The sequence below is a fragment of the Cololabis saira genome, chromosome 15 (assembly GCF_033807715.1).
Source record: "Cololabis saira isolate AMF1-May2022 chromosome 15, fColSai1.1, whole genome shotgun sequence".
NCBI classification, from domain to species: domain Eukaryota; kingdom Metazoa; phylum Chordata; class Actinopteri; order Beloniformes; family Belonidae; genus Cololabis; species Cololabis saira.
Genome location: NC_084601.1, coordinates 29,758,536 through 29,784,949, shown reverse-complemented (window position 1 = coordinate 29,784,949; position 26,414 = coordinate 29,758,536). Strand labels below are relative to the sequence as shown.

At 44.1% G+C, this 26,414-nt stretch overlaps 1 protein-coding gene across 18 annotated transcripts in view; it reads right to left on the bottom strand.

Moving 5' to 3' along the window:
* pleca (plectin a) overlaps positions 1-26,414 on the bottom strand; it is a 143,578-nt gene that overhangs the window by 57,322 nt on the left and 59,842 nt on the right. For 11 of the 18 annotated variants that reach the window (XM_061741258.1, XM_061741261.1, XM_061741260.1 and 8 more), the window contains one exon: positions 465-526. In XM_061741258.1, coding sequence (XP_061597242.1) covers positions 465-526 — 62 coding nt within the window. Of the gene's footprint in view, positions 1-464; positions 527-5,674; positions 6,043-17,428; positions 17,710-21,768; positions 21,890-26,414 lie in introns of those variants that run through there. The other 7 variants (XM_061741265.1, XM_061741266.1, XM_061741271.1 and 4 more) reach the window with 3 other exon arrangements.

Here is a 26,414-nt window from a genome sequence, read left to right as displayed (position 1 = left end):
CTGTTGCCGCCTGAGGACGGCATGTAACTTGTGATGTTTCCTCGATTCCCTTTCCTGGAGCTCCATGTTCCCCACGGGCCCCCCCGGGGCCCCACCAGACCGCCCCGGGGCCCCCGTTCCCCTACAGAACCCCCCGTTCCTGCCTCCCAGATGTGAAACCTGACCGGCTGGACGGCCCACGATGCCACGGTTCCCAGTCAGAGCTAAAGCGAGGCCATGTGCCCGTGACTCACCGAGAGGAAAGGGATTTACAGAATGTTTTGGACCTTTTCCAAACTATTTCGGGAGGCGTGGGGGGGCACCGGCCGATCTTTCAGTAACTGTTTCCCAGAGATAAATATCCTAAGGAAATATTTTTGAGGAATCGAAGCTGCTGCTGCCGGTCAGCGAGACCTTCAGGGTCGTTTTAGGAGTCAGTTTGTCCTGGAGATTATTGCTTTGATGCTTTTAAGGCTGGTTCTTACCTTCATCAGGTGCTTGTTGACCCATTTTGTGAATGTCTTTTTCTGGACTCGGTCCCGTTCATCTGAGGAAAGACATGAAAAGAAAAAGCTCTGTTTAATCATTTATGCCAACAACGGATCGCTTTTTTTGTCGTTCTTTTTTTAACCACAAATCATGTCTGCTTTTTAAAACCTGCAGTCACCAACGACGACTGCAGCTTCTAAAGAAACACGAAGAAAGTAACATAAAAACTAGAAAGCCAAGTTTACTGTCAGTAAGAATCAGTACTTGGGTTTCTGAGCTCCAGATCAACGGTTCCCACAGTCGAGGTCAACGTCTTCTCCAGAAGTTTGTTTGTTTAACTAACTAACTCATTAAAACCCATTTTCCCATCCTTAGTCTCTAATCCCGAACTTTGAACCTACTACTTGGGAGCAAATCAAAGCTGTATTCACTGAACCACAATCACAGTAATGTGTCTCTGCTGAAAACATGACTAAGAATAAACATATAAGTGGATTTAGTCATCTAGTGAAGCAAAGAGCACCAAAGTTCTGGTAGGGTCGGGTTGGAAGTGCGATGAGTTGGAGGTGCTCTGACAGCATTTGGTAGATCGGTCCACCATGATGGACCCACAAATGAGAACCAACTAAGAACCTTCCATACCAACTAAGAACCTTCCATACCAACTAAGAACCTTCCATACCAATTTAAAACCCTTCCATACCAACTAAGAACCTTCCATACCAACTTAAAACCCTTCCATACCAACTAAGAACCTTCCATACCAACTAAGAACCTTCCATACCAATTTAAAACCCTTCCATACCAACTAAGAACCTTCCATACCAACTTAAAACCCTTCCATACCAACTAAGAACCTTCCATACCAACTTAAAACCCTTCCATACCAACTAAGAACCTTCCATACCAACTTAAAACCCTTCCATACCAACTAAGAACCTTCCATACCAACTTAAAACCCTTCCATACCAACTAAGAACCTTCCATACCAACTTAAAACCCTTCCATACCAACTTAAAACCTTCCATACCAACTAAGAACCTTCCATACCAACTTAAAACCCTTCCATACCAACTAAAAACCTTCCATACCAACTTAAAAACCTTCCGTACCAACTAAGAACCTTCCATACCAACTTAAAACCCTTCCATACCAACTAAAAACCTTCCATACCAACTTAAAAACCTTCCATACCAACTAAGAACCTTCCATACCAACTTAAAACCCTTCCATACCAACTAAGAACCTTCCATACCAACTAAGAACCTTCCATACCAACTTAAAAACCTTCCATACCAACTAAGAACCTTCCATACCAACTAAGAACCTTCCATACCAACTAAGAACCTTCCATACCAACTTAAAAACCTTCCATACCAACTAAGAACCTTCCATACCAACTTAAAAACCTTCCATACCAACTAAGAACCTTCCATACCAACTTAAAACCCTTCCTTACCAACTAAGAACCTTCCATACCAACTTAAAAACCTTCCATACCAACTAAGAACCTTCCATACCAACTAAAAACTATTCCATACCAACTAAAAACTATTCCATACCAACTAAGAACCTTCCATACCAACTTAAAACCCTTCCATACCAACTTAAAAACCTTCCATACCAACTAAGAACCTTCCATACCAACTAAAAACTATTCCATACCAACTAAGAACCTTCCATACCAACTTAAAAACCTTCCATACCAACTAAGAACCTTCCATACCAACTAAAAACTATTCCATAACAACTAAGGACCAAGGTTCCCTGGGCTGATGGCACCCGACAGAACCCCTTTGGTCCAGAACTCATTAACCTGAGTGTGAATAACTGCTGAGGACCCAGAAGTTACTGTGAACATCTGTAGGGTTTCACTGTGCTGCTGAAGAACTGCGAGAAGAGACGTAACCCAAGTCTATTTCAAGAGTTAGGCGCAGTACTGAGTCAAGTGTGACCAGACACCTAAGATTCTCTCAGAGAAGAAGAAGTGATTTTAATATCGATATCGTATCAGACGGACAGACTGCGAGGAAGGACCAATAGATGATCCATATACCCCTTTTCCACCAAACCGGTTCCAGGGCTGGTTCTGGACCAGTGCTGAGTTTGGAACTGGGCTTTTACTTCTGGTCCCACTGACAAAGAACTGGCTCCACAGTGACGTAATGACGTGGCTTAACACACCGAGCTATGGAAAAGCAAACTGGTTCTCAGCTGGTTTGCAAGTTGAACGAGTTGTGAACCAGAACCAACACTGGTCCAGAACCAGGCCTGGAACCGGTTTGGTGGAAAAGGGGTACTAGAGAAGTTAAGCTGAAGGTGCAAGTTTAATCCACGGCAAAACCTGACAGATTTGTACTGCAACGGTGGAGTGATCTGGTGAGAATGAAAGGTAAAGTTGGGTGTCATCTGCATAGCACACCATGGTAGTAGGAAACGTGAAACAGGATGTAGGTGTATTTCTCAGAGAGAAGGAGCACCACCACTGAACCTGGGGGCACTCCGTGGAGAGACTTTTTACTTCCATTTTCAAGAGAATATATAGTCGGGTGGCAAAGTTTACTGCGTCAAAGCTCCTGAGAGGTCTAGCAAGGTTAAAACTGTACGACGTCCTGCCTTTGAGAACCGGTGGTGGAGCGGCGGCCGGTCCCAAACCGGACTGATGTGGATCAAGTTAAATCTGGTAAATCTGACTGAAAAGTATAAACCAAAGCAGGAAGACCAGCAGGGAGTTCTCAGCTTGATTAGTAGAGAGCCAACGGAGTAGCGATGCACGACGTCCATCTGACCGATGGTCAATAAGTGACGATGTAATTTTTATCGGTCCGATATAGAAACTGAACCTGATCAATTAATGAAAACTGCTTGCGCCTTTTTAACACACGTCATCTGCCTTTTATATTGTATTTTGGAGGTGATTTATTATATATTTAAAAAACATTTGACCTAAACTTTACCAATATTTCTCTAAGCTTCAAGCGCTAAAGGTCAAATAAATTACTTGGATATGAATTTGTATCATCTTTGTATGGAAGAGTACTAGGGCCAAGCAGGGGAAAAATAAAAATAATATTTTAGAGGAGAAAAGTTTTTTTTCATTATGCACTTCGAGAAAAAAGTCGAAATGTCGAGAAAAAAGTCGAAATGTCGAGATTAATGTTGAAGTACAATTTCGGGAATAAAGTAGAATTGGCTTTACGGTATTGATTTGAAACACATATCACACATATGCAGTTGTATAACTTCAGAAACGTAGCCTTAACGTTACACTCCAAGGATGTAAATTAGTTAGTTAGTTAGTTAGTTAGTTAGTTAATTAGTTAGTTAGTTAAAGCTGATGCTGCATAGCTGTCAGTCGCTCTCCTAACTGGATTTGATTGGCCAGAGGAGACATTTCAACTTTATCCTCGAAATTTCAACTTTATTCACGAAATTTCGACTTTATTCTTGAAATTGTATTTCAACAATAATCTCGACATTTCGACTTTTTTCTCGAAATTGTATTTCAACATTAATCTAGACATTTCGACTTTATTCACAAAATTTCAACTTTATTCTTGAAATTGTATTTCAACATTAATCTCGACATTGACTTTTTTCTCGAAATGCACAATAAAAAAAAATCTTCCCCTCTCAAATATGTGTTATCCTGCATGGCCCTGATACTCTTCTGTATCTTTAGTGCACAATACTGTAGATTAAATAAAGATCATATTCAATATAAACAAACTAAACTCTTCTGTTATCAGTCTCAGTCATCGGTTTGACTGTTTCCCATCATGCATCGCTGCCGTCCAGCAGCTGGAATGCACGCAAAGGCAGTTCTGACACTACAACCCCGACAGAAACATGTTTCGCCCTGCAAGGCAGCAGCGGAGTTGTCATTCCCAGCACGACGCCCACATTCCTGCAGGAGCCGACGCTACCGTCGATCCCTGAACCCACGCCGTCCTCACTTCATGATGAGGAGAAAACAAAGCAGTGATTAGGATCTGGCCTGATGTGATCAGCTGTTTCCATCTGCAGGGACAGTGGGAGCCGTTGTTAACCCCCCACCCCCCTGATCGGTCACGCGGGGGGGCTGATTGGTTGATTATCTGCCTCCTGACTGAGATCAAAGCTCACGTGTCGGGGGGGGGGGGGGGGGGGGAGGCATCAACAGAGAAGTGAGACAAACCTCAGAAGCAGAAACGTTAAAAAACACTTCTCCATTTCACCGGGAACCTATTTGGAGACGAGTCTGCTAGCTGCAGGTTTATCCATTTATTTATTACGGATCCCCATTAGTCCTCACCAAAATCAAAATACAAGTTTGATGAAGAAATATCATGATAATTGTTAAGTTAGGTCGGTTTTCTGTTTTTTCTCTCTCTCTTTTTAGCACCATTGTCATACTTTCTTTCTTTGAATCAAGAAAGAATACGACTATCTGTGTTTGACGACAGCTATTTTGTGTTATTTTATAACTTTGTTGTAGTTTTGGTTTTGTTTTTTTTATAATTACGTTTATTGGAAAGTGTTTTTTTTTTTAATTGCGTAATTTGTTTTTTGTTTTTCTTGTTATTACATTAATTGAAATTTGATTTCTTAGGAAAAAGGGACAGATAAAATAAACTTAGTCTTCTTTCTGTTCCCTTTCATTCAAGGAAAGAGATTTGTTATAATAATTATATTGAAGTGTTTTGTTTTTCTTGTAATGAATGAAATAAAAAATAAATTAAAAAAAATACAATCCATCCTTACAATTAAAACATAACTAAATCTAAAGAAAAATGATCTGAGATGTAATGGAATTCAACCCTTTAAATTGTTGAAATCAGCCAGAACCAAACGATAAAAAATATTCCATTTAAACACTCATTCAGAAGAAATCAAGAATTTCTGAATAAAACCAAGGTTACGAAGACGGTGACCCTCCGACCACCGGAGGAGTTTGGTCTCTCGAGGCCGAGACACCGGCTCTGATTGTTTAATTGTCGTGTCAAACAAACGTCTGATCTGTCACGAAAACAGCCCTCGGGGGACATTTAGTCTGATTCGATTAAGAAGTTGGTGACTAATATCATCAGCGTGAGGAGGACCAGATGATCCGCCGGGAGGCGGGGCTCGCTTCCCATCCTGACATGTATATATATGTATTATCTCCTAATGCAGAGCAGAAGCTGGCGGTTAAAGAAGCACCGCCGAGAACATGAACCAACGCTACCTTTCCTGCTGTCAGTGGCCCGGAGCAGCATTCCCTGGTAGTAGCCCTCCTCCACGAAGACCCCGTCGCTGCCCATGCTGTCGGAGGACGAGTCCCTGAACCGGGGGTCCATGGCCGCCGTCGGACCGCCACCGCAGACACCTGGCTGCAGGTCGTCTAATCCGATCTGAGAGACCTCTAATCCGATCTGAGGGACCCCTGATCCGGTCTGAGAGACCTCCTGTGCGCTTTGAGGGATCCCGCCGTAAAGGGGGAGTGTTCAAGCCCCTGATTCGGTCCCGGATCTTTTTCCTTTTTCCTCCCGTCTCCTTTTTACTCAGCGGCTCGTTTGTTTTTTTTCTTTCTTTCTCTCTCCCTTTCTCTTCTCCACCAGCTCTTGCAAAATGCCTGCCTGCAGGCTGCACTGTCACAAGCTGCCATTCATCACACGGAGGGAAGATTCCCCCGCTGGCCCCGCCCCCGGCCCCACCCACCACACCCCGCCCCCCCACGCTGAATGTTTTCTGCAGTGTTACTCAACCTGCAAGTCTGCAGCCTCTCAGCTGAACACAGGACGGACAAATCTCAGCATTTTTCCACCGGTACAGAACGTACCGAACCAATCGAGCAGATGGTTGATAAACCAACTAGAACAGGGGTCTTCAACCGGGGGTCTGCGACCCCTAGGGGGGCTGCGGAGGTACTGCAGGGGGTCCTCCAAAACAGAAATAAAGGCAATTTTAACCAAAATAATATATATACACACACACACACACACACATACATATATATATATATATATATATATATATATATATATATACGTGTGTGTGTGTATATATGATTGAGAAAACTCCATTAGCAGGCGATAATAATCTACTTTTGACAATAACTATTTAGTCTACAACTCCACATAAATGATTCCCATGACGTGAGTCATGTGACTAATGTCTGTTTAAGCTTCTGTTTAAGAACAGAACATTTGTTGCGAAATTGACTTGGCTATTTCATATTTAACGCTAGTTAGACCTGATGGATAAATTTGTGACAATAACGAAGCCTAAAGCTGGAGATTGTAACGTTACAACTCGGCCTAACCTTACTCCTTCTACGTCTGACGAGGCCAAAGTTTCATCAACCGTAAACACATGTAGTAGGGCTGGGCGATATATCGAGATTTTAATATATATATCGATATATTTTCAAACACGATATGGTACGAGACAATATTGTTTATATCGATTTAAAAAAAAAACATTTATTTTTTTATTTTTTTTTTTACATTTTTTTTTTTTATGATTTTGATATAGCTTATTTTGTGACAAATTGACTTGAATGTTTTATTTGAGATTTGCACAAATGTTTTGTTATTTGCACAACTGTCAACCTCAGTGGAAAGTCTGCCTGTTACTGTCTACATTGTATTAATTGCACAGTGTATTTTAATTTGTTATGCAGGAAAGGGATATTTGTTTTATTTTATTCAAGAAGCATTTTTATTCTATATATGCAGGCAGTTTATTTTTATTTCATTTGTTTTATACATTTTGATATTGTGCAGACCTCTGTTAATAAAGGTACCTGTGTGACATTTGGCACGAGGCTTTGTATTAAAACTGACTGTTTTTTAAGGGTTTGCCTCAGAAAAAAAATTAAGCTAACAGAGATGCTATGCTATAATGCTTTGGGGGAAACCCCAATTATGGCACAGAAAAAATATCGATATATATATCGAGTATCGCCATTCAGCTAGAAAATATCAAGATATGACTTTTGGTCCATATCGCCCAGCCCTAACATGTAGGCTAATAACCCAGTCAGGAATTGGTTCATAAAGTGATATAAGCAGATTAAAACATGTTCAAACGTTATTATAAGCCAGGCTTAAAACTTGACACGTTAAAACAAAAAGGGAAAAAATAAGAATGACAAGCTGGGCTCCCTACTCTAGTACCCCTGAACTAGAATATGTATGAGGAGAAATGGAACTAGAAGTTCTACCCTTATTGATCATATATTTACAAATTGTAGTAACTTATGTGCAAAATCATTATCTATCCCAGTGGGCTGTAGTGACCACAATTTGGTGGTGCTTGTCTGGAAAGCAAAGGTTCCAAAATCTGGTCCTAAAGTAATAATTAGGAGGTTAATGAGAAATTTCTGTGAAAGGTCTTTTAAGGATGATGTTAAAAATATGTCTTGGGTATCTGTATTACACGAGGATAATCCCTAAGAGGCACTTCATATTTCTATGGAATTATTTTTGCAGGTGATTTAGAGACATGCCCCAGTCACGGCCCGCGGGGAGTCAGATCCAGAAGATGCAGCTGCAGAGTTAGAGGCTGATGCCGTTAACGCAGAGCTCTCGGTTCACGTTAAAAAAAAACAAGTTCCATAGAGAAACGCAGGGATCTTCTCTGGGGCTGGAGAAGAAGAAGAAGAGACCATCTTTGGATCCACTTTCCTACATAGACGTGGAAAAGAAAACCCAATGTGTCGTCGAAAAAGATAAAGATGGGGGGAAATGTGGAAAAATAAACTAAAATGAGAGTGTTCTGTATATGGAATTAATGTATTCTTGAGTCTATAAGGTAACAATCATATAATAATGAGATAATCTTGTTTGAATTGTGGGTTTTGTTAAATACAATCTTTGACTAAAATAAGACTAAAATGCTCAAACTTTTAGTCGACTGAAACTTGACACGACTAAAAGGAGAATGAACGTGACTAAAACTAAAACTAAAATGATAGCTTGACCCAAACACTAGACTAAAACTAGAATTGAAACAGGCTGACAGAATCAACACAACGCCGGAGGCCGACAGAAGTGTGGAATAACCGTGGCCTGCAGTGGAGAGCAATGCTTCTGCGTTCATGTGCAGCGCTCCGATTACAAATCCAGAGGGGGACATTCCTCCCCGGACTTGAGCCAGAACAGGAACCAGACGTCTCTGTTTCTGACGGCTGAACAAGCAGCGAGGCTCTGGAGCCTGGAGAGGAACAACGCCGCTGCAGAAACCAACACAAAGCTACAGAACCCTGCACAAAGCTGCAGATGAGGGTCTGCATGCACCACCAGAGTCGTGCATCGGTCCAACGGCTTCACGCCTCCACACAAGTGGCCCTTGAGCAACATGGGGCCACACCCAGATCCCTGCCCAGATCCTGATACCGGTACCTGCCCAGATCCCTGATACCTGCCCAGATCCAGATCCCTGCCCAGATCCCTGATACCTGCCCAGATCCAGATCCCTGCCCAGATCCCTGATACCTGCCCAGATCCAGATCCCTGCTCAGATACCTGCACCCCCGGGTGCAGCTCCTGTCAGCAGCTGGAATACTCTGGATGCCTGCAGAGGGAGGAGGCCTGTCAGGACCTGGATGATGCTGGGGGTGGGGTGGGGTGGGTTTATTTTCCTCAGATTCCTCCAACTGAAGCGGCAGGGAGGTCTGAGCTGCACGATACTACTACTACTGTCATTTAGCAGATGCTTTTATCCAAAGCGACTTACATATCAGAGAATAATCCCTCTATTTGTTAAGTTACGGAAATAAAACATTGCAACTTCAATCTAGATAAACATTAAAGCATTCCATGATAGGCTCTGCTAAAACCTTTTCTAAATTCTCATCAAGTTGGTATTTATTGCCCATTACCTTCTGGTATTGTTGTCCTCACCATTGCTGGTATGTATTATAAATGTAAGTTAACAGTTAACCGTCACTAGGGCTGTTCGATTAATCAATTTTAAATCGTAATCGCGATTATGTAATTAGAACGATGTTAAAACGTGAAAATCGTAAAATCGATTTTTCACTTTTTTTTTTTTTTTTACCTGGTCTGCACACATATTAATGATTGATACCATATTAATGATTGATGGAAATACCTCTCAATACCTGCGACAAGTGCCCAATCGGAGAGGCTCTTTAGTGTAGGAGGGGGCGTTGGAACATGCCACCGGGCATCCCTCAAGCCAGATGCGGTAGACCGGCTCGTGTTCCTTGCAAAAAACTTGCAAATGTGAATAGCAAAGTTAATGACTGACATTACACACCTCTACCTCCTTCATGGGTTGCATTATTATTTAGCATGCAAAGACCCAGTTTAGTTTAATTAGAAAATGTCTTGTTTTATTTAATTGGAAATATAACTTACTGTATGTTTGCAAGTGCTGATTTGCTGATTTTTTTTCAGAGATAAAACTTTATATTTTATTATATTTTTTAAAACTTTTTTTCAACTTATTTTACAGAGCTTTGCACTTTATTCATTCATTTTTGGTTTAATAAGAGCAAAGTTTGCACTTAAAGCCCAATGGGGCAAATGTTCAATAAAAAAATAGCATATTTGAAATCATTTCTTTGCCTTTTGTCAATTCACAAAATAATCTTAATCGTAATCGAAAATCGGATTTTGAGAGAAAAAAATCGAGATTTTATTTTTGGGCAAAATCGAACAGCCCTAACCGTCACCCGTGGTGACAATATACATTGTTCCTGATTTTACACACATTGTGGTTATGAAATGCAAATACTGTAGAATCATTGTATTATAATTTGATATAAGTTTTTTGTTCATAGTTCTGGTTTAAATGTTAAGACAGGAGGAAGCCTTAAAAATCTGTCAAGTTATTGATGAGAAACAGGGGTGGGATTAAATACGTTTTCTTCACGCCTCCACACAAGTGGCCCTTGAGCAACATGGGGCCACACCCAGATCCCTGCCCAGATCCCTGATACCTGCCCAGATCCCTGATACCTGCCCAGATCCAGATACCTGCCCAGATACCTGCACCCCCGGGTGCAGCTCCTGTCAGCAGCTGGAATACTCTGGATGCCTGCAGAGGGAGGAGGCCTGTCAGGACCTGGATGATGCTGGGGGTGGGGTGGGGTGGGTTTATTTTCCTCAGATTCCTCCAACTGAAGCGGCAGGGAGGTCTGAGCTGCACAACACTACTACTACTGTCATTTAGCAGATGCTTTTATCCAAAGCGACTTACATATCAGAGAATAATCCCTCTATTTGTTAAGTTACGGAAACAAAACATTACATTGCAACATCAAACTAGATAAAAAATAAAGCATTCCATGATAGGCTCTGCTAAAACCTTTTCTAAATTCTCATCAAGTTGGTATTTATTGCCCATTACCTTCTGGTATTGTTGTCCTCACCATTGCTGGTATGTATTATAAATGTAAGTTAACAGTTAACCGTCACCCGTGGTGACAATATACATTGTTCCTGGTTTTACACACATTGTGGTTATGAAATGCAAATACTATAGAATCATTTTATTATAATTTGATATAGGTTTTTTGTTCATTGTTCTGGTTTGAATGTTAAGACAGGAGGAAGCCTTAAAAATCTGTCAAGTTATTGATGAGAAACAGGAGTGGGATTAAATATGTTTTCTTCTTCCCACTCCCTTTCAAGTGTTAATGAATTAATTTGAATATTGAACCTGCACGTCTACTGTTAAAGGTATTTGTTTCATTTTCTGTTGCACGCAGGTCACTTATGTTGTAAAAATGTTGTACCGCTTGAAAAATATGAACTGAAATTGTGGAATCCTTTCCTGAAACACATTAAAGATAATATCCAATTGTCTGTAGTCCCATAATCATTGAATTCTGCCTACCAATTTAAAAACCACCATGCTTCATTTCTTCTGATCTCCATGTGTGACGGTGCCTACTTGTCATTAGTATAGGTAGGTTAGTAGGTATGCATGTGTATATGTATGTATATGTATATATATATATATATATATATATATATATATATATATATATATATATATATATATATATATATATATATATGTACAGTGCCCAGCATAAATGAGTACACCCCCTTTGAAAAGTAACATTTTATACAATATCTCATTGAAAACAAACAACATTTCCAAGATGTGCACAGGTTACGTTTAATACAGCATCTGTTGAACTTTTGACTTAAAACAAAGGTTAATAATATAACTCAGATGCCATATTTTCCTTTTTTAGTCAAATTAGTGTGGTGCAAAAATGAGTACACCCCAAAAGAAAAACTACTAAATTTAGTACATTTAGTACTTTGTATGGCCTCCATTATTTTTAATAACAGCTTCAAGTCTCATGGGCATGGAATGCACAAGTTGGCGACATTTGGCAACATCAATCTTTTTCCATTCTTCTACAATGACCTCTTTCAGAGATTGGATGTTGGATGGAGAGTGATGCTCAACCTGTCTCTTTAGAATTCCCCAAAGATGTTCAATTGGGTTCAGATCAGGTGACATACTTGGCCACGGAATCACTCTCACCATGTTCCTTTTCAGAAAGCCAGCAGTGGCTTTAGATGTGTGCTTAGGATCATTGTCGTGTTGGAAAAGGGCACGACGACCAAGGGCAAGAAGTGATGGAAGCATCTTAGTTTTCAGTATAGAGCAGTACATTTCTGAATTCATGATGCCATCAATGAAATGCAGCTCCCCAACACCAGCAGCACTCATGCAGCCCCACATAAGGACACTACCCCCTCCATGTTTCACTGTGGGCACCATGCACTTTTCTTTGTATTCCTCACCCTTGCGACGCCAGACAGTGTTGAAGCCATCGGTTCCAAAAAGTCTAGAGTTTGCCAGGGCACATGCCGACAAAGGTGAGCGCTACTGGGACTCTATACTGTGGAGTGATGAGACCAAAATCAATCCACAGTGAAACATGGAGGGGGTAGTGTCCTTATGTGGGGCTGCATGAGTGCTGCTGGTGTTGGGGAGCTGCATTTCATTGATGGCATCATGAATTCAGAAATGTACTGCTCTATACTGAAAACTAAGATGCTTCCATCACTTCTTGCCCTTGGTCGTCGTGCCCTTTTCCAACACGACAATGATCCTAAGCACACATCTAAAGCCACTGCTGGCTTTCTGAAAAGGAACATGGTGAGAGTGATTCCGTGGCCAAGTATGTCACCTGATCTGAACCCAATTGAACATCTTTGGGGAATTCTAAAGAGACAGGTTGAGCATCACTCTCCATCCAACATCCAATCTCTGAAAGAGGTCATTGTAGAAGAATGGAAAAAGATTGATGTTGCCAAATGTCGCCAACTTGTGCATTCCATGCCCATGAGACTTGAAGCTGTCATTAAAAATAATGGAGGCCATACAAAGTACTAAATGTACTAAATTTAGTAGTTTTTCTTTTGGGGTGTACTCATTTTTGCACCACACTAATTTGACTAAAAAAGGAAAATATGTCATCTGAGTTATATTATTAACCTTTGTTTTAAGTCAAAAGTTCAACAGATGCTGTATTAAACGTAACCTGTGCACATCTTGGAAATGTTGTTTGTTTTCAATGAGATATTGTATAAAATGTTACTTTTCAAAGGGGGTGTACTCATTTATGCTGGGCACTGTATGTGTGTGTATGTATGTGTATGTGTATGTATATATATATATGTATGAATATATATATTTATTTATTTATTTTCTCTCTCACGTAGTTATTTAGTTTTGTTTTTTTCAAATCTTGCACTGTAGTGGTTATATTATGTTAAAAGGGTAGACAAAATAAGCTTTGGCTTCTGTCTACACCTTTTGGTCCTTGATCTACATGAAAAAAACTTTGTATCGACAAATACCTTTACAACGTGACCAAATAAATATATCAATCAATCAGTATTGTCTTGTCTTTTTTTTCGTTTGTTTTGTTGTTGTTATCATACTCTGTGCTCTGACTCTACATTTTGCTGAAGGTATCACTTCCTTTGTTGTACATAACATGTTTTATATAGTAGTTGATGTATGTTCTGCCTCTACCTAGATGATGACTAGGGATTCCCCGATACCGATACTGGTATCGGTATTGGGGCCGATACTGCTCTCACATACTCGTACTCGCAAAAATTCTCCGATACCACGCACCGATACCACTTCATTGTTGTTGTAGTTACTGATTAGTGACTTTAGGGGGAGATGTTGAGCTGCAGTCAGCGTGGTGATGAGAAGAGAGTGATAACCATGAGTGAGACTGGCAGCGCCGTTTCAGGCAAGATAGCGACAATTAATGCGAGCGGGACGTCAGCAGTGTGGACATATTTCAAAATAAGGGACGACGACAGAAGCAAGGCAGACTGCAGCTATGTGCTGCTAAGGTGTCGAGAGGAGGAAAGGAGAATACGTCGTTAGCTCAGGTTCTGCAAAAGCCACAGACAAAGTTAAAAGTTCCCGTCGACCTGCAGATCGGAGGCCGGGAGGGCTTCCCAGATAAGACCAGCGCCGCTGGGAGGAGTCGGTGCATTCCTGCCGAAGGGGTGACGCCGACCTCGACCGACCGACTCAGGAGCTGACGGACTGAACTGAAGCAGGAACTTTTAGGTTCCCAGATCATGTTTGATCATGAAGAAGCATCATTTCCAGATGACACACATGGCGTTTACGATGATCTGAGACCTGATGGATTTATGATCCCCAGGTGGGACAGCTGAGGTGAACCAGGCTAAGCTTCCCTCTCTGAGCTCTTTGTCTCCCTCTGGTGGTGGAAACGCAACGGTGCGAGACGCCGGGACGCCTGAGGTCCTGGAAAAAGCTCATTTTTCACCCAGCTGGGTGCTCGTTAGCAGGGCTGGGGAACGTTTCAAATGTCACGAATCGATTCGATTCCGATTCTTAAGATTCAGAATTGATTATCAAGATTTGGTTCAATCCGATTCGATATCGATTAGTGTTATTAAAACTGTTTTTTGAGCTGTTGCACGAATGATATGACTGTGTAGTTCTGCAACATATTAATACTGGTATTATATTGAGATTCAACAGCAAGTATTGGCAGAAAATGAGCCTGTAAGGACCAATCACCTCCCAGAATGCTTTGCAGAAACATCATGTGGGTCAGAATTATCAAACAGATCCAGGGCAGCAAACAGAGACGTATGAAATCGGTTTTATTTTTTTCCTAGATTCCGGTTTTATTTTTTTCCATTTTCTGTCTTTTTGGGGTTTTTAACTTTTGAGAATTTGGGTTTTAGCATTTTATGCAAATGTAACCCCAAGACAGTATATAAAGTAATTAAATATAGACAATTTATGCAATTATAACTTTAATGTTTTCATACCTTTAAACATATTTAAAGCCAAAAACATTGTGTCCAACAAACCTTTTTTGGCATCAACACAAAAATACCAAAAGTTGTAATGTAATGATGAAAATAAAAATAAAAATAAAAATCGATCTTTAGACATACCAATCGATTTTTAGTAATTAATATGAGAATCTCTGATAAGATCCCAGACCTCCCTCGTCCCGGGGCGGGGGGGTGGTGGGGGTTCAAGGGTCATTCGCGGCGGCGCAGCACTGATATGAGTCAGCGGGTGCGGTTGCCATGGCAGCGCGGCTGAAAACACAAGGAGTCCAGCTTTGACCCAGATACCTCTGGAGAAGTTTCAGGGAGGGAAAAAAAGAGAAGAAAGAGTTTCTTAAAGGAGGAAAAAGTGGGAGAAACTACATCAAAGCGTGAGCTTTCATCGTCTTCAGCCTCACAAACTGTTTACTCAGACGGAGACGAGGGAAGACATCACATAAACACAAACCGGCGAATCAAAAAGGACCAACAGATGTTCAAAATATTTGTACTGCAGAGCTGGTTTGAAGAATTTCTGGGAAAAACAATCATGTCAGAGAACCGCTTTCTTAATAAATAATCAAAACAACTCAAATATTTCTCGTGTTAAAAAATCACTGAGATGAAGATGTGATCATTCCAGGGGGCGTTGCCTATTGACGAGATTGAACGAGCGAGGGAACTATCTGAGGGCCGGCTTCCATTAGAGGGGTTTGTGGGTAAAACCTGTGAGGCGGGTAACTGGGCCGACCCCCCCGCCCCCTTCGGTGTTTCCAACAACCTCGTCACTAGCAGTGATGGACCTGGTAGGATCCACTGACTTGATAAATACTGCCACAATCTGAGAAGTAGAAAATCAAAGTGGAACGAAAAGATCCAGGCTGATAGAGTCGGGACGGCGTTTCTATTTGCCTGCACTTCATGAAAAAGCTGGTTCCCCACCCAAACACAGCCGATTCCACTGGCACCAACTACAGCAGGGTGGTGGCAGGCCTGATGTGGTGACTCAGGAGATGCCTTCAGAAATGGTAACAACACCTCGGATCAACCAAGTTTGAAAACAGTCCTCAACTTTAGCTGATACTAGTCGTAGAGGTTGCACCTCTCGTTCCTAGACGTCCCAGGAATCCTCGTTCCAAGACGTCCAAAGAACTCTTGTTCCAAGAACTCTTGCTTCCAAAACTTTTGTTTCAAGAACTCTTGTTTCAAGACGTCCAAAAAACTCTTGCTCCAAGAACTCGTTCCTAGACATCCCAATAACTATTGTTCCAAGACGTCCAAGAACATAAACACCCAGGTTCCCACTTTTTCTGTCATAAAAAAACTACTTAAGCCTCTCAAGTCCCTGAGTTTAGAGTTTTCAGTAAATCAGAAAACAAAAACAAACTGACAAGAAATTCCCCAAAACCAAAGAAACTACTAAGAAACAACTTTTGATTTGTGGACGGTCAACACGCCGAGAACCAAACGTTTGTCTGTGATTTATATGTCAAAACCCCAAGAGTCAAACCCTCACACATTGGAGGTATGTATCATGTATGTATGGGTGTATGTGTATGTGTATATGTGTGTATGTAGATATATATAGATATAGAGCAGATTGAGTTATATATACATATTTATATGGGTATGTGTGTACAAATATATAGAAATATTCAACTATGTGTATGTGTAATAACAATAACAATAATAACAGTAATTATAATAACACTATCACATGCTGTAACAATGTACCTTCCAACAATAATCATGTCTGCTTCATTCTGCTGCACCTTTAACTTTAAAAAAAAAATTGTATATGTTATTTAGAGCCATCATTACATGTCTACCTCATACTGCTGCACCTTTCAGTTTTTTAATTGTATATATGTTAATAAGTGCCACATTTGTTTATTTACTGTTTGCTATTTTCAAATCTGGGTACAGTGAGCGAAATAACCGGAGTCAAATTCCTTGTCGGACAATGTTCAAACTTGGCCAATAAAGCTGATTCTGATTCTGATCTATGTATAGGTAAGTGTGTGAGTATAATTATAGTATAGTTAGCTATTATAAATACTTGTTAATAAATGATTAGTGAATGAGACTGTACAACCAGTCTTGCTCTCAGTAGCTAACGGACAATAACACGTGCAATAACAAGATGTGCAATAACAAGATGTGCAATATCCATGCAATATCCGTCTGTCTACCTCACACTCATTCTACCTGCTTTTTTTGCACTGGTTTTTCTTTCGCACTACCTCTATTTACATTGCAATGTACATACTGTCTATATTTTGTAATTTTATATATATTTTTTACTTTTTTACCCCCTTCCCTGCATGTGTGTGTTAAGTGTACTGCTGCTAACAAGTGAGTTTCCCCATTGAGGGAGAAATAAAGGATTATCTTATCTCTTCTTATCTTATTAAATAACTTTACACTTCTTCCAATTCCTTTTTGCACATGTAAATTAAGATATTAAGTGTTAAAGGATGACATTCTTTGTTTTGTTTTTGTTTTTTTCTTATCTTTAAAAATAAAAAAAACACCCAAGAAAACCAAAATAAAAATCAAATCAGTCACCTCAGTGTTTGTGGTTCCGCGGGTTTAAAGCTCCCATCACCCCCCCACCAACCCTTCCCCATCGGGAGCCCGCAGCGCGCCCCCTACTGTACCTGCGCAGCACATTTGGCTGTAAAGGTGGAAGCCCACGTCCTCGCAGCGCATTTCGTGGATGAAGTTAGTCCTGCGGTAAGCGAGGCTCCAGTCCGAGCCGGAGTGCGCGGAGGGAACCGCGGACTCCTCCACTCGGGCCATGGCGCCGCGTGGACGCAGGGGCGCGCGTGGATCCGACCCTGGCGCGGCTGAGACCCGCGAGTTTCCGCGTCCAAACTCCCGAACCCGAGCTTTCCCTTTCGCGGAGGCGCGTCCGGACTCCGGAGGCGCGTTCACGAGCCCAGCCCTTCGCTTCCCCTCCCCGGGATCAAGTGCGGCGCGCTCCCCTCAACCAACCCACTCCACGCCGCTCCATCCCGCTGCGTCCTGCTCCGCCCGCGCTGCGCGCCGCTCCGCCGCGGAGCTGCGTGCCAAAACCGCGCGTCAGCGGGGGGCGCGTCCTCAGAAGACGCTCCTGCGCGCAGCTCCCCGCTTTTCATTCATCCCCGTTTCCTTTGTCAGATTCTGGCAGCAAAGGCGTAACTTTTTCCATCCTTTTCCATTATTTATTTATTTCTCTCCGCGCATGCGGCTCTGGGGCGCGCAGGTCGGAGCGCGCGGCTGTAAATCCCCCCAACAGCTGTGAGCCATAAATACCTCCGTCGGAGGAGCTGCTTTCTCTTTTCCTTTGCACAACTTTTCAGAGCAGAAAAACTTGGCTGCTTCCAGGCCAAAGAAACCAGAGTTTGGTAAAAGAGAACTAGAACATTTTTTCATTTGCACCTAAATCATCATAATTAATGTAATTATCGGTTTCAGCTGTGGATATTTGTTTTTCTGGCGCCGCATTCAAAGCAGGAATGATTGATGATCTGTCCAAGCGCTTATCTGGATCACAGCAGTTATTCATCACATTCAAATGTTGCTGGAATCCAGAGAGTCTCCCCCCCAGCAGGAACACCTAACATCATAAACCGACACAATCTGATCCCAGATAAGCTGAAGGGTGTATTTAACCTCTGAAACCATGTAAAAATAAACGGCTGGTTTGTTTTTCGAGAACCAGCCTCCACGCAGCCTACAGCCGACCCGTCAAACCCGACCGGTACAGAACGTACCGAAACAAGGGAACTGCGCATGACGTCACAGATGCGACTTCACAGCGGGTTTCGCCCACTGAGTGGCAGAAAGACTGAGTGGCAGAAAGACTGAGTGGCAGTTTAACACGCAAGTGGAAACCCGGTGTTGACTCAGAAATTCGGTCCAGACCCGAAATCCTCCCAGAGCATCAGGCTGGTCCCTCCTCATCCTCAACACTGATTATTAACTCTTCCCCCTTTTTCAAAATATCCAAGAACTCTTGCTCCAAGACACTACAAGAACTCTTGTTCCAAGACGTCCCAAGAACTCGTGATTTCAAGACGTCCCAAGAAGTCTCGTTCCAAGACCATCCAAGAACTATCATCCCAAGAACTCTTGTTCCAAGACATCCCAAGAACTCATTTCAAGAACTTGTTTCAAGAACTCATTTCAAGAACTTGTGTTCCAAGACGTCCTGAGAACTCTTTTTCCAAGACGCTCCAAGAACTCATTTCAAGAACTGTTGTTTCAAGAACTGTTGTTTCAAGAACTAATTTCAAGAACTCTTGTTCAAAGAACTCGTGCTCCAAGACGTCCCAGGAACTCATGGGACATTTCTTGGTCAAAACACCGCAGAGATACAGGAGATTTCAGCCACAGCTGTGTTCACAGCAGCTGGATGCTGGGGGTGGAGTCGGCCTCTAGCCCCCCCCCCCCCCCCTGTCATCAGCTGTATGCTGCTAAACTTCAGAGGCATAAAACTGCAGCCGGTGGAGATAAAGATGTAGGAGCTGGAACGGGTCTGTGATGTCACAGATCGCCGGGCCTGAACGGAGCAGAGCTTACAGAACAAGGTTTATATCCCAGCTTTGTAAGTTGGAGGCGTCTTCAAACAACTTCATGATTATCTCAAGTGAAAAAAACACAAAAAAAAAATTTTGTTTTCAATATTTCATTTTTAATGATCGCAGATATATTTTGTTCTTCACGTTTAACGGTTTTAATCAGCTGTTTTTATCTCTTATTTCCTTTGTTTGCTGGTTCAAAACCTTGTGTTTGTTTTTCCTGATCACAAATATATTTTAACAGTTTTAATCAGCTGTTTTTATATCTTATTTCCTTCGTTTGCTCGTTCAAAACCTCGTCTTAACGAAACGTCTCAGAGCTCCAGCTGAAAAACACAGAAGAAAACCATCGCGTTCGTCTGCTGTTGCCGCGGGCGACGCATCGTTTCCAGCGCTGGCGTCCTTCAGCGGCGGGCTGTTGCTCAACACTTGGCGGCGGGAGGGTGGCCACGTCCCCCCAGCCCTGGCCGCCGCCCCCCCCCTCGGTTTGCTGTTACGGCCTCGAGGCAGGAAAATGAGTCACAGCTGAGAGGGAGAGCGAGCCGACACCCGACACCCAACACCGAGCTAGATGTCACGTCGGGGGCGTGGCTTCCTGGCAGCATCGGCGAGGCCTCGCGGCGGCATCAGTGAAAGGTCAAACCCGTAGAGGTCACGACGGAGCGTGGGTCGAGCGCCGAGGAGCCCTCAGGGGCGTTTGTTTTGACCGTATCCGGGATACGGAGCCCGTAACCGTCCTCAGTTTACAACGCTGCGTCGCCAAGTGGCTTTTATTAAACCTGGCGGCAGCGTGGAGCCCTACCCTCGCCCCCCCCCACTTCCCCCTGGGAGGTCACCTTGCAGGTCGGCTCACGCCGTACCGAGGTGCCCGACTCGACTGCAGGGCTGAAAACTCCCAAAATGCAAATCAGCTGTGCCAGGAGATAGCGAGCGCTGAGTTTACCTGTCAAACAACCTTTGTTTGATCACCTGAGCTTCCAGAGAACAAGTCACCCGGCAGATAAACACGACACACATTTAGTTCCTAAAGCCTTCGTTATGTTTTCTTCAGCGGTCAGCAGTAATAATATAAAACCAGAGAGATAAACTCTGATGAGGGACCAGGTGGGAGCAGGTACGACCCCCCAGGTACCTGCGAGGGGCGTTAGGGTCACCTGACGAGTCAGGTGGTTCAACGAGTCTCGGCGCAGAGCAGTTTAAGTAATTATCCCAACAACGAGCCTGAGGGTGTGTCGCCTGCAGAGCTGCATTGTGGCAGTCGGCGTCAACAGAGGAGCAACCTGCCTCAGGCGTTCAGGCACTCAGGTGTTCAGGTGTGTCTGGTGACGCAGCAGCAGACACACCTGAGGTTAGTAGGTGAGGAGGATTTAACCAAGAAAACATTCCCTGCAGGAACAGGATCAATGGGCCCAGAGCAGCTTCACCTGCCAGGTGAAGGTGGTCTCACCCGCCAGGAGTCTCACCCGCCAGGTGAAGCTGAGTCTCACCCATCAGGTGAAGAAGGTTTCACCCGGTTTCACCAGGTGTCTCACCCCCCAGGTGTCTCACCCACCAGGTGTTTCACCCCCAGTTGTCTCACCCACCAGGTGTTTCACCCCCAGTTGTCTCACCCACCAGGTGTTTCACCCCCAGTTGTCTCACCCCCCAGGTGTCTCACCCACCAGGTGTTTCACCCCCAGTTGTCTCACCCACCAGGTGTTTCACCCCCCAGGTGTTTCACCCCCCAGGTGTTTCACCCCCAGTTGTCTCACCCACCAGGTGTTTCACCCCCAGTTGTCTCACCCACCAGGTGTTTCACCCCCCAGGTGTTTCACCCCCCAGTTGTTTCACCCCCAGGTGTCTCACCCCCCAGGTGTTTCACCCCCAGGTGTCTCACCCCCCAGATGTTTCACCCGCCAGGTTTTTCACCCCCAGGTGTTTCACCCACCAGGTGAAGCTGCATGTCACCCACCAGGTGTTTCATGCACCATGTGTTTCACCCACCAGGTGAAGCCGAGTCTCACCCACCAGGTGTCTCACCTGCCAGGTGTCTCACCCCCGAGGTGTCTCACCCCCGAGGCGTTTGGCTGCTCGGAGCTGGAAGAGCCGACGGAGGGACGGAAGAGAGAAGCAACAGTTCTCTCCTTCAGCATTTACAGGGTTAAACTGCAACATCCAGACCACAGGAAACTGATCCCTGCGAGGGGGGGGCAGAGGGGGAGGGGGGGCACGGAGTACGGGCGAGAGAGAGAGAGAGAGAGAGAGAGAGAGGGAGAGAGAGAGAGAGAGAGAGAGGGAGGAGGGTTTGCTACGATCACACGCCTGGAGACGGCGGAGACGACAGCCGGAGACCTGCTCCGTCAACCCGCGACCTTAAGACCAGCTGCCCCCCCTACCCGGTTACACCGGTCCCACCGGGGCCGCGGCCCCCCCGGACCCCCCCGGCTCGTCCTTACCTCCCTTCCAGCGCAGCCATACGGCGATTAAGGTAACGATGTGGGCCACAACCACCAGGGCTGGGAACGCTGTTCCGGGGGGGCCAGTCGGCATCAGGCTTGTTTGGAAAGTGGAGAGTCGCCGGATCGGCGGACTCGGCTCGGCGCGAGGGGGGGGGGTGAAAGGTGAGGGGGGGGCGGGGCTCGGGGGTGTGGTGCCATCCTACAACCGAGCCGCTGGGACTTTAACAAGAGCGCAGCCCTCCCTCCCTCCCTCCCTCCCTCCCACCCCCCCCCAACTCCCTCCGCCCTCGAGCCGTGACTCAGTGCTCTGGCCGAGGAGTGAGGCTGCCCCCCCCTTCCCTCCTCCCTCCCTCCTCTCTCTCTCTCTCCTCTGTTATTTTAAGTCGCTCCTCTACGAAGCTTTGCAGCCTCAACGTGGCTCAAAACAAAGTCTTGCCTCCCCGGTGCCCCCCCCCGGCCACGCCTGCTGCAGCCTTATCTGCAGAAGTTAATAATACATGAATCAGGCCATCAGCCATCAGATAAGAGCGATCCAGCCGGACCGGAGCCAAACTCATTGACTACATTGGATCCTCTTAAGGCTCCTTTTCCACCACAGGTTTCCAGAACCTCCTAATCCAAATATTTGCACTCAATCTATAACCCCACGTTTCATTTTCCCATCCCATAATGATCCATATACTACCAATTCATCATGTAACTTCACTGCCCCAAAATAAGAGTGATCCAGCCGGACCGGAGCCAAACTTTTCCAACTCATTCACTTCATTGGAACCTCTTTCGGCTCCTTTCCCACCACAGGTTTCCAGAAACTTCCCCTCCTAATATATACACTCAATCCATAACCACACGTTTCATTTTCCCATCCCATAATGATCCTCCCACTATCACTTAATTAGGTAACTTTACAGCCCCCCCCATGATAAGAGCGATCCAGCCGGACCGGAGCCAAACTTTCCAACTCGTTCACTCCATTGGACCTTGGACCTTTTCCACCACAGGTTTCCAGAACTGTTGCCTCCCTCCCACTCCAAATATTTACAGTCAATCCATAACCACCTGTTTGATTTTCCCATCCCATAATGATCCTCTCACTATTAATCCATCATGTAACGTCACTGCCCCCCCCCGTGATAAGAGCGATCCAGTCGGACCGAAGCCAAACTTTCCAACTCATTCACTCCATTGGATCCCCTTACGGCTCCTTTTCAACCACAGGTTTCCAGAACCTCCTACTCTGAATATATACACTCAATCCATAACCCCACGTTTCATTTTTCCCATCCCATAATGATCCTCTCACTATCAATTCATCAGATAACTTCACAGCCCCCTACCTTGTGAGCGATCCAGCCGGACCGGAGCCAAACTTTCCAACTCATTCACTCCATTGGATCCCCTTACGGCTCCTTTTCAACCACAGGTTTCCAGAACCTCCTACTCTGAATATATACACTCAATCCATAACCCCACGTTTCATTTTTCCCATCCCATAATGATCCTCTCACTATCAATTCATCAGATAACTTCACAGCCCCCTACCTTGTGAGCAATCCAGCCGGACCGGAGCCAAACTTTCCAACTCATTCACTCCATTGGACCCTTTCCACCACAGGTTTCCAGAAATGTCCCCTCCAAATATTTACACTCAATCTATAACCCCACGTTTCATTTTCCCATCCCATAAAGATCCAGATACTATCAGTTCATCATGTGACTTCACTGCCCCCCCGTGATAACAGTGATCCAGTCGGACCAGGGCCAAACTTTCCAACTCATTCACTCCATTGGATCCTCTTACGGCTCCTTTTCCACTACAGGTTTCCAGAACCGCCCCCTCCCTCCCACTCCAAATATTTACACTCAATCCATAACCCATGTTTCATTTTTCCTATGCCATAATAATCCTCCCACTATCAATTCATCATGTAACTTCACTACTGACCCCCCCCCTCCCCCTCGTGATATCAGCGATCCAGCTGGACCGGAGCCAAACTCATTCACTCCATTGGATCCTCTTTCGGCTTCTTTTCCACCACAGGTTTCCAGAACCGCCCCCTCCCTCTCACTCTAAATATTTACACTCCATACATGCCCCCATGTGTCATTTTCCCATCCCATAATGATCCTCCCACTATCAATGCATTATGTAACTGCACCCCGCCCCCCCATGAAAGCTGATTGCTTCCTTGTGTTTGGAGGACGCCACCACAGAGTTTACGATTCCCAGAAATCCATAACCGCCGGCAGTCCTGGAAGGAGCAGCGACGGGCTCGGCTCGGTAGAACCGGAGAAACGTCTCCGCGGGACAAACGGAGCCCCGTTCTCTCAAACCGCCAGCCTGAAGCTGGTGGTTTTGACATTTCAGACCGGTCACAGTCAGCTGGAGTCATTTAGCATTCCTCCTCCGCAACCTCGTCGCACCCAAGACGCCTCCTGCTTTCAGCTCCGACGTGCCGAGGCAGAAATACCTGCAGGGCCTCTGCCCCAGGGCATGCTGGGACTTCAGAAGCAGGACTGTCTTCAATGTCACCAATGTTGGCTGCCGAGACGCTCGGACACCCAACACCGGTGTCAGGCCCGGTGTCACGCATCCCACATTCACGACAACGCTGCCTTGCTAAAATAAGACCGCGGGCCGTCCCATGGGTGGGGGGGGTCAGTCAGGTCTCATGATGTAAAGGTCTTGGAGCGGCTTCAGGAAAACCTGCAGCACAACAACAATAACCTGCTTCCTCTGAACCGGACGAATCGGAGCATCAACACATGAACCGGGCTCATTTGGGGATAATCCGGGCCACTTTTGGGTCTCCCTGCCCGGTTCGGTCCGATGTGGGCCGGATGTGGCCCAAAGTGACCCAAGTGAGGCCCAGAACTCCTGAGTTGGTTGTGACTTGGGGATACGGGCGAGTGTTGCGAGGGCCAGGTGTGGCCCGAAGGTGATGATGGGTTGGCCCGGTTCAGACTGCCGGGCTCACTTCGGGTCAATGTCTGCAGTCGTATACAAACTAATTCTAAACGAGAATATCGTCTCGTTAAATTACATTTATGTTAGTGTTTCACACCTGAAACGGTGGAACAGTGAAGCTTTAATGACTTTGTCATGTTTCTGTTCCGCACTGAGGATTAGAGCGATACCACCACTGACCACCGGGGAGCAGCACATTACAAGAATATTCTTAAAAAAATAAATAAAAAAATAAAATTTTATGTCCGTTATCTATGTGCCTAATCGCTCCATCTTTTTAAATGAAATTACAGCTGGACTGTCATGGGTTCTGAAATCAACTTCCATCTTTTAAATGATTGAAAATTATTATTATATATTTCAAAATAAATAATTTTTCAGTCAAACTTGTTTGTTGTTAAACAGTTTAGTATTTCATACCTAAAAGGTTGGAACAGTGAAGCTTTAATGACTTTCAAATGTTTCTTCTGACATTTCCAAGCTGTTATGGCACTGACAATTAGAGCGATACCACCTCTGACCACTGGGGGGCAGTCGTAAAAAAAATGTATAAATAAGAAAATAAACCATTTCCAAGCTGTTTCGGCACTGAGGAGTAAGTAAGTAAGTAAAGTTTATTTATATCGCACCTTTCACAGACAACAGAATGTCACAAGGTGCTTCAGAAAAAATAAAACAACAATACAACAATAATAACACAAATAAAACAGTACACTAAAAGTAGAAATACGATTAAAAAAAAAGATAATACCGATAACAGCTCCTAGAATAAAAGTACATAAAATCAACATGATGGTCATGAAACAACCCTCTCACGACTAATGTTTAAAAGTTCGGAGAAACAGGTGGGTTATAAGTTTGTTCTTAAAAGCATCGATGGAAGATTAGAGCGATACCACCCCTGACCATGGGGGGGCAGTACATTACAAGTACCAGTACTCAGTCGTAAAAAAAATAAATAAATAAATAAGAAAATAAACCAAATTTTATGTCCATTATGCGCCTAATCGCTCCATCTTCTTAAATGAGATTACAGCTGGGCTGTCATTGGTGCAGAGATGGATTACCATCTTTTAAATGATTGAATATTTTCATTACCGAAAAACCCCAAATAAAGGCCCGGCATTTATTACGGTAGATATATCTACGTTTTTCAGTAAAACTTGTACATTTTGACTGAAAGTGTGTAATACGTCAACAAGTGCCGGACCGTCTCCACTGATTAGCACAGTGTTTTCAGTGGCTCGTTGGTTAATATGCCCCCCGGTGGTCAGAACCTGTAACGCTACACACAGTGACTTTAAGGTATGCAAAGTCGTCTTCAAAGCATTGTCTGAACCCTCCTGGTCCTCAGCCCTGGTTAGACTGGTAGTCAAGACCACCTAAACCGAGCCCAGGACACTACCAAGACCAGAGAGTATCAAGACCGAGACCAAAAAGAAACCTAGTTATTTCATCATCTTGCATGAGTTGTAGAAGACAAGATCTAGCCAAGACCAAGACACTACCAAGACCAGAGAGTATCAAGACCGAGACCGAGACCAAAAAGAAACCTAGTTATTTCATCATCTTGCATGAGTTGTACAAGACAAGACCAAGACCCTACCAAGACTAGAGAGTACCAAGACCGCCTAAACCAAGACCAAGACAAAGACACTACCCTTATCAAGCCACT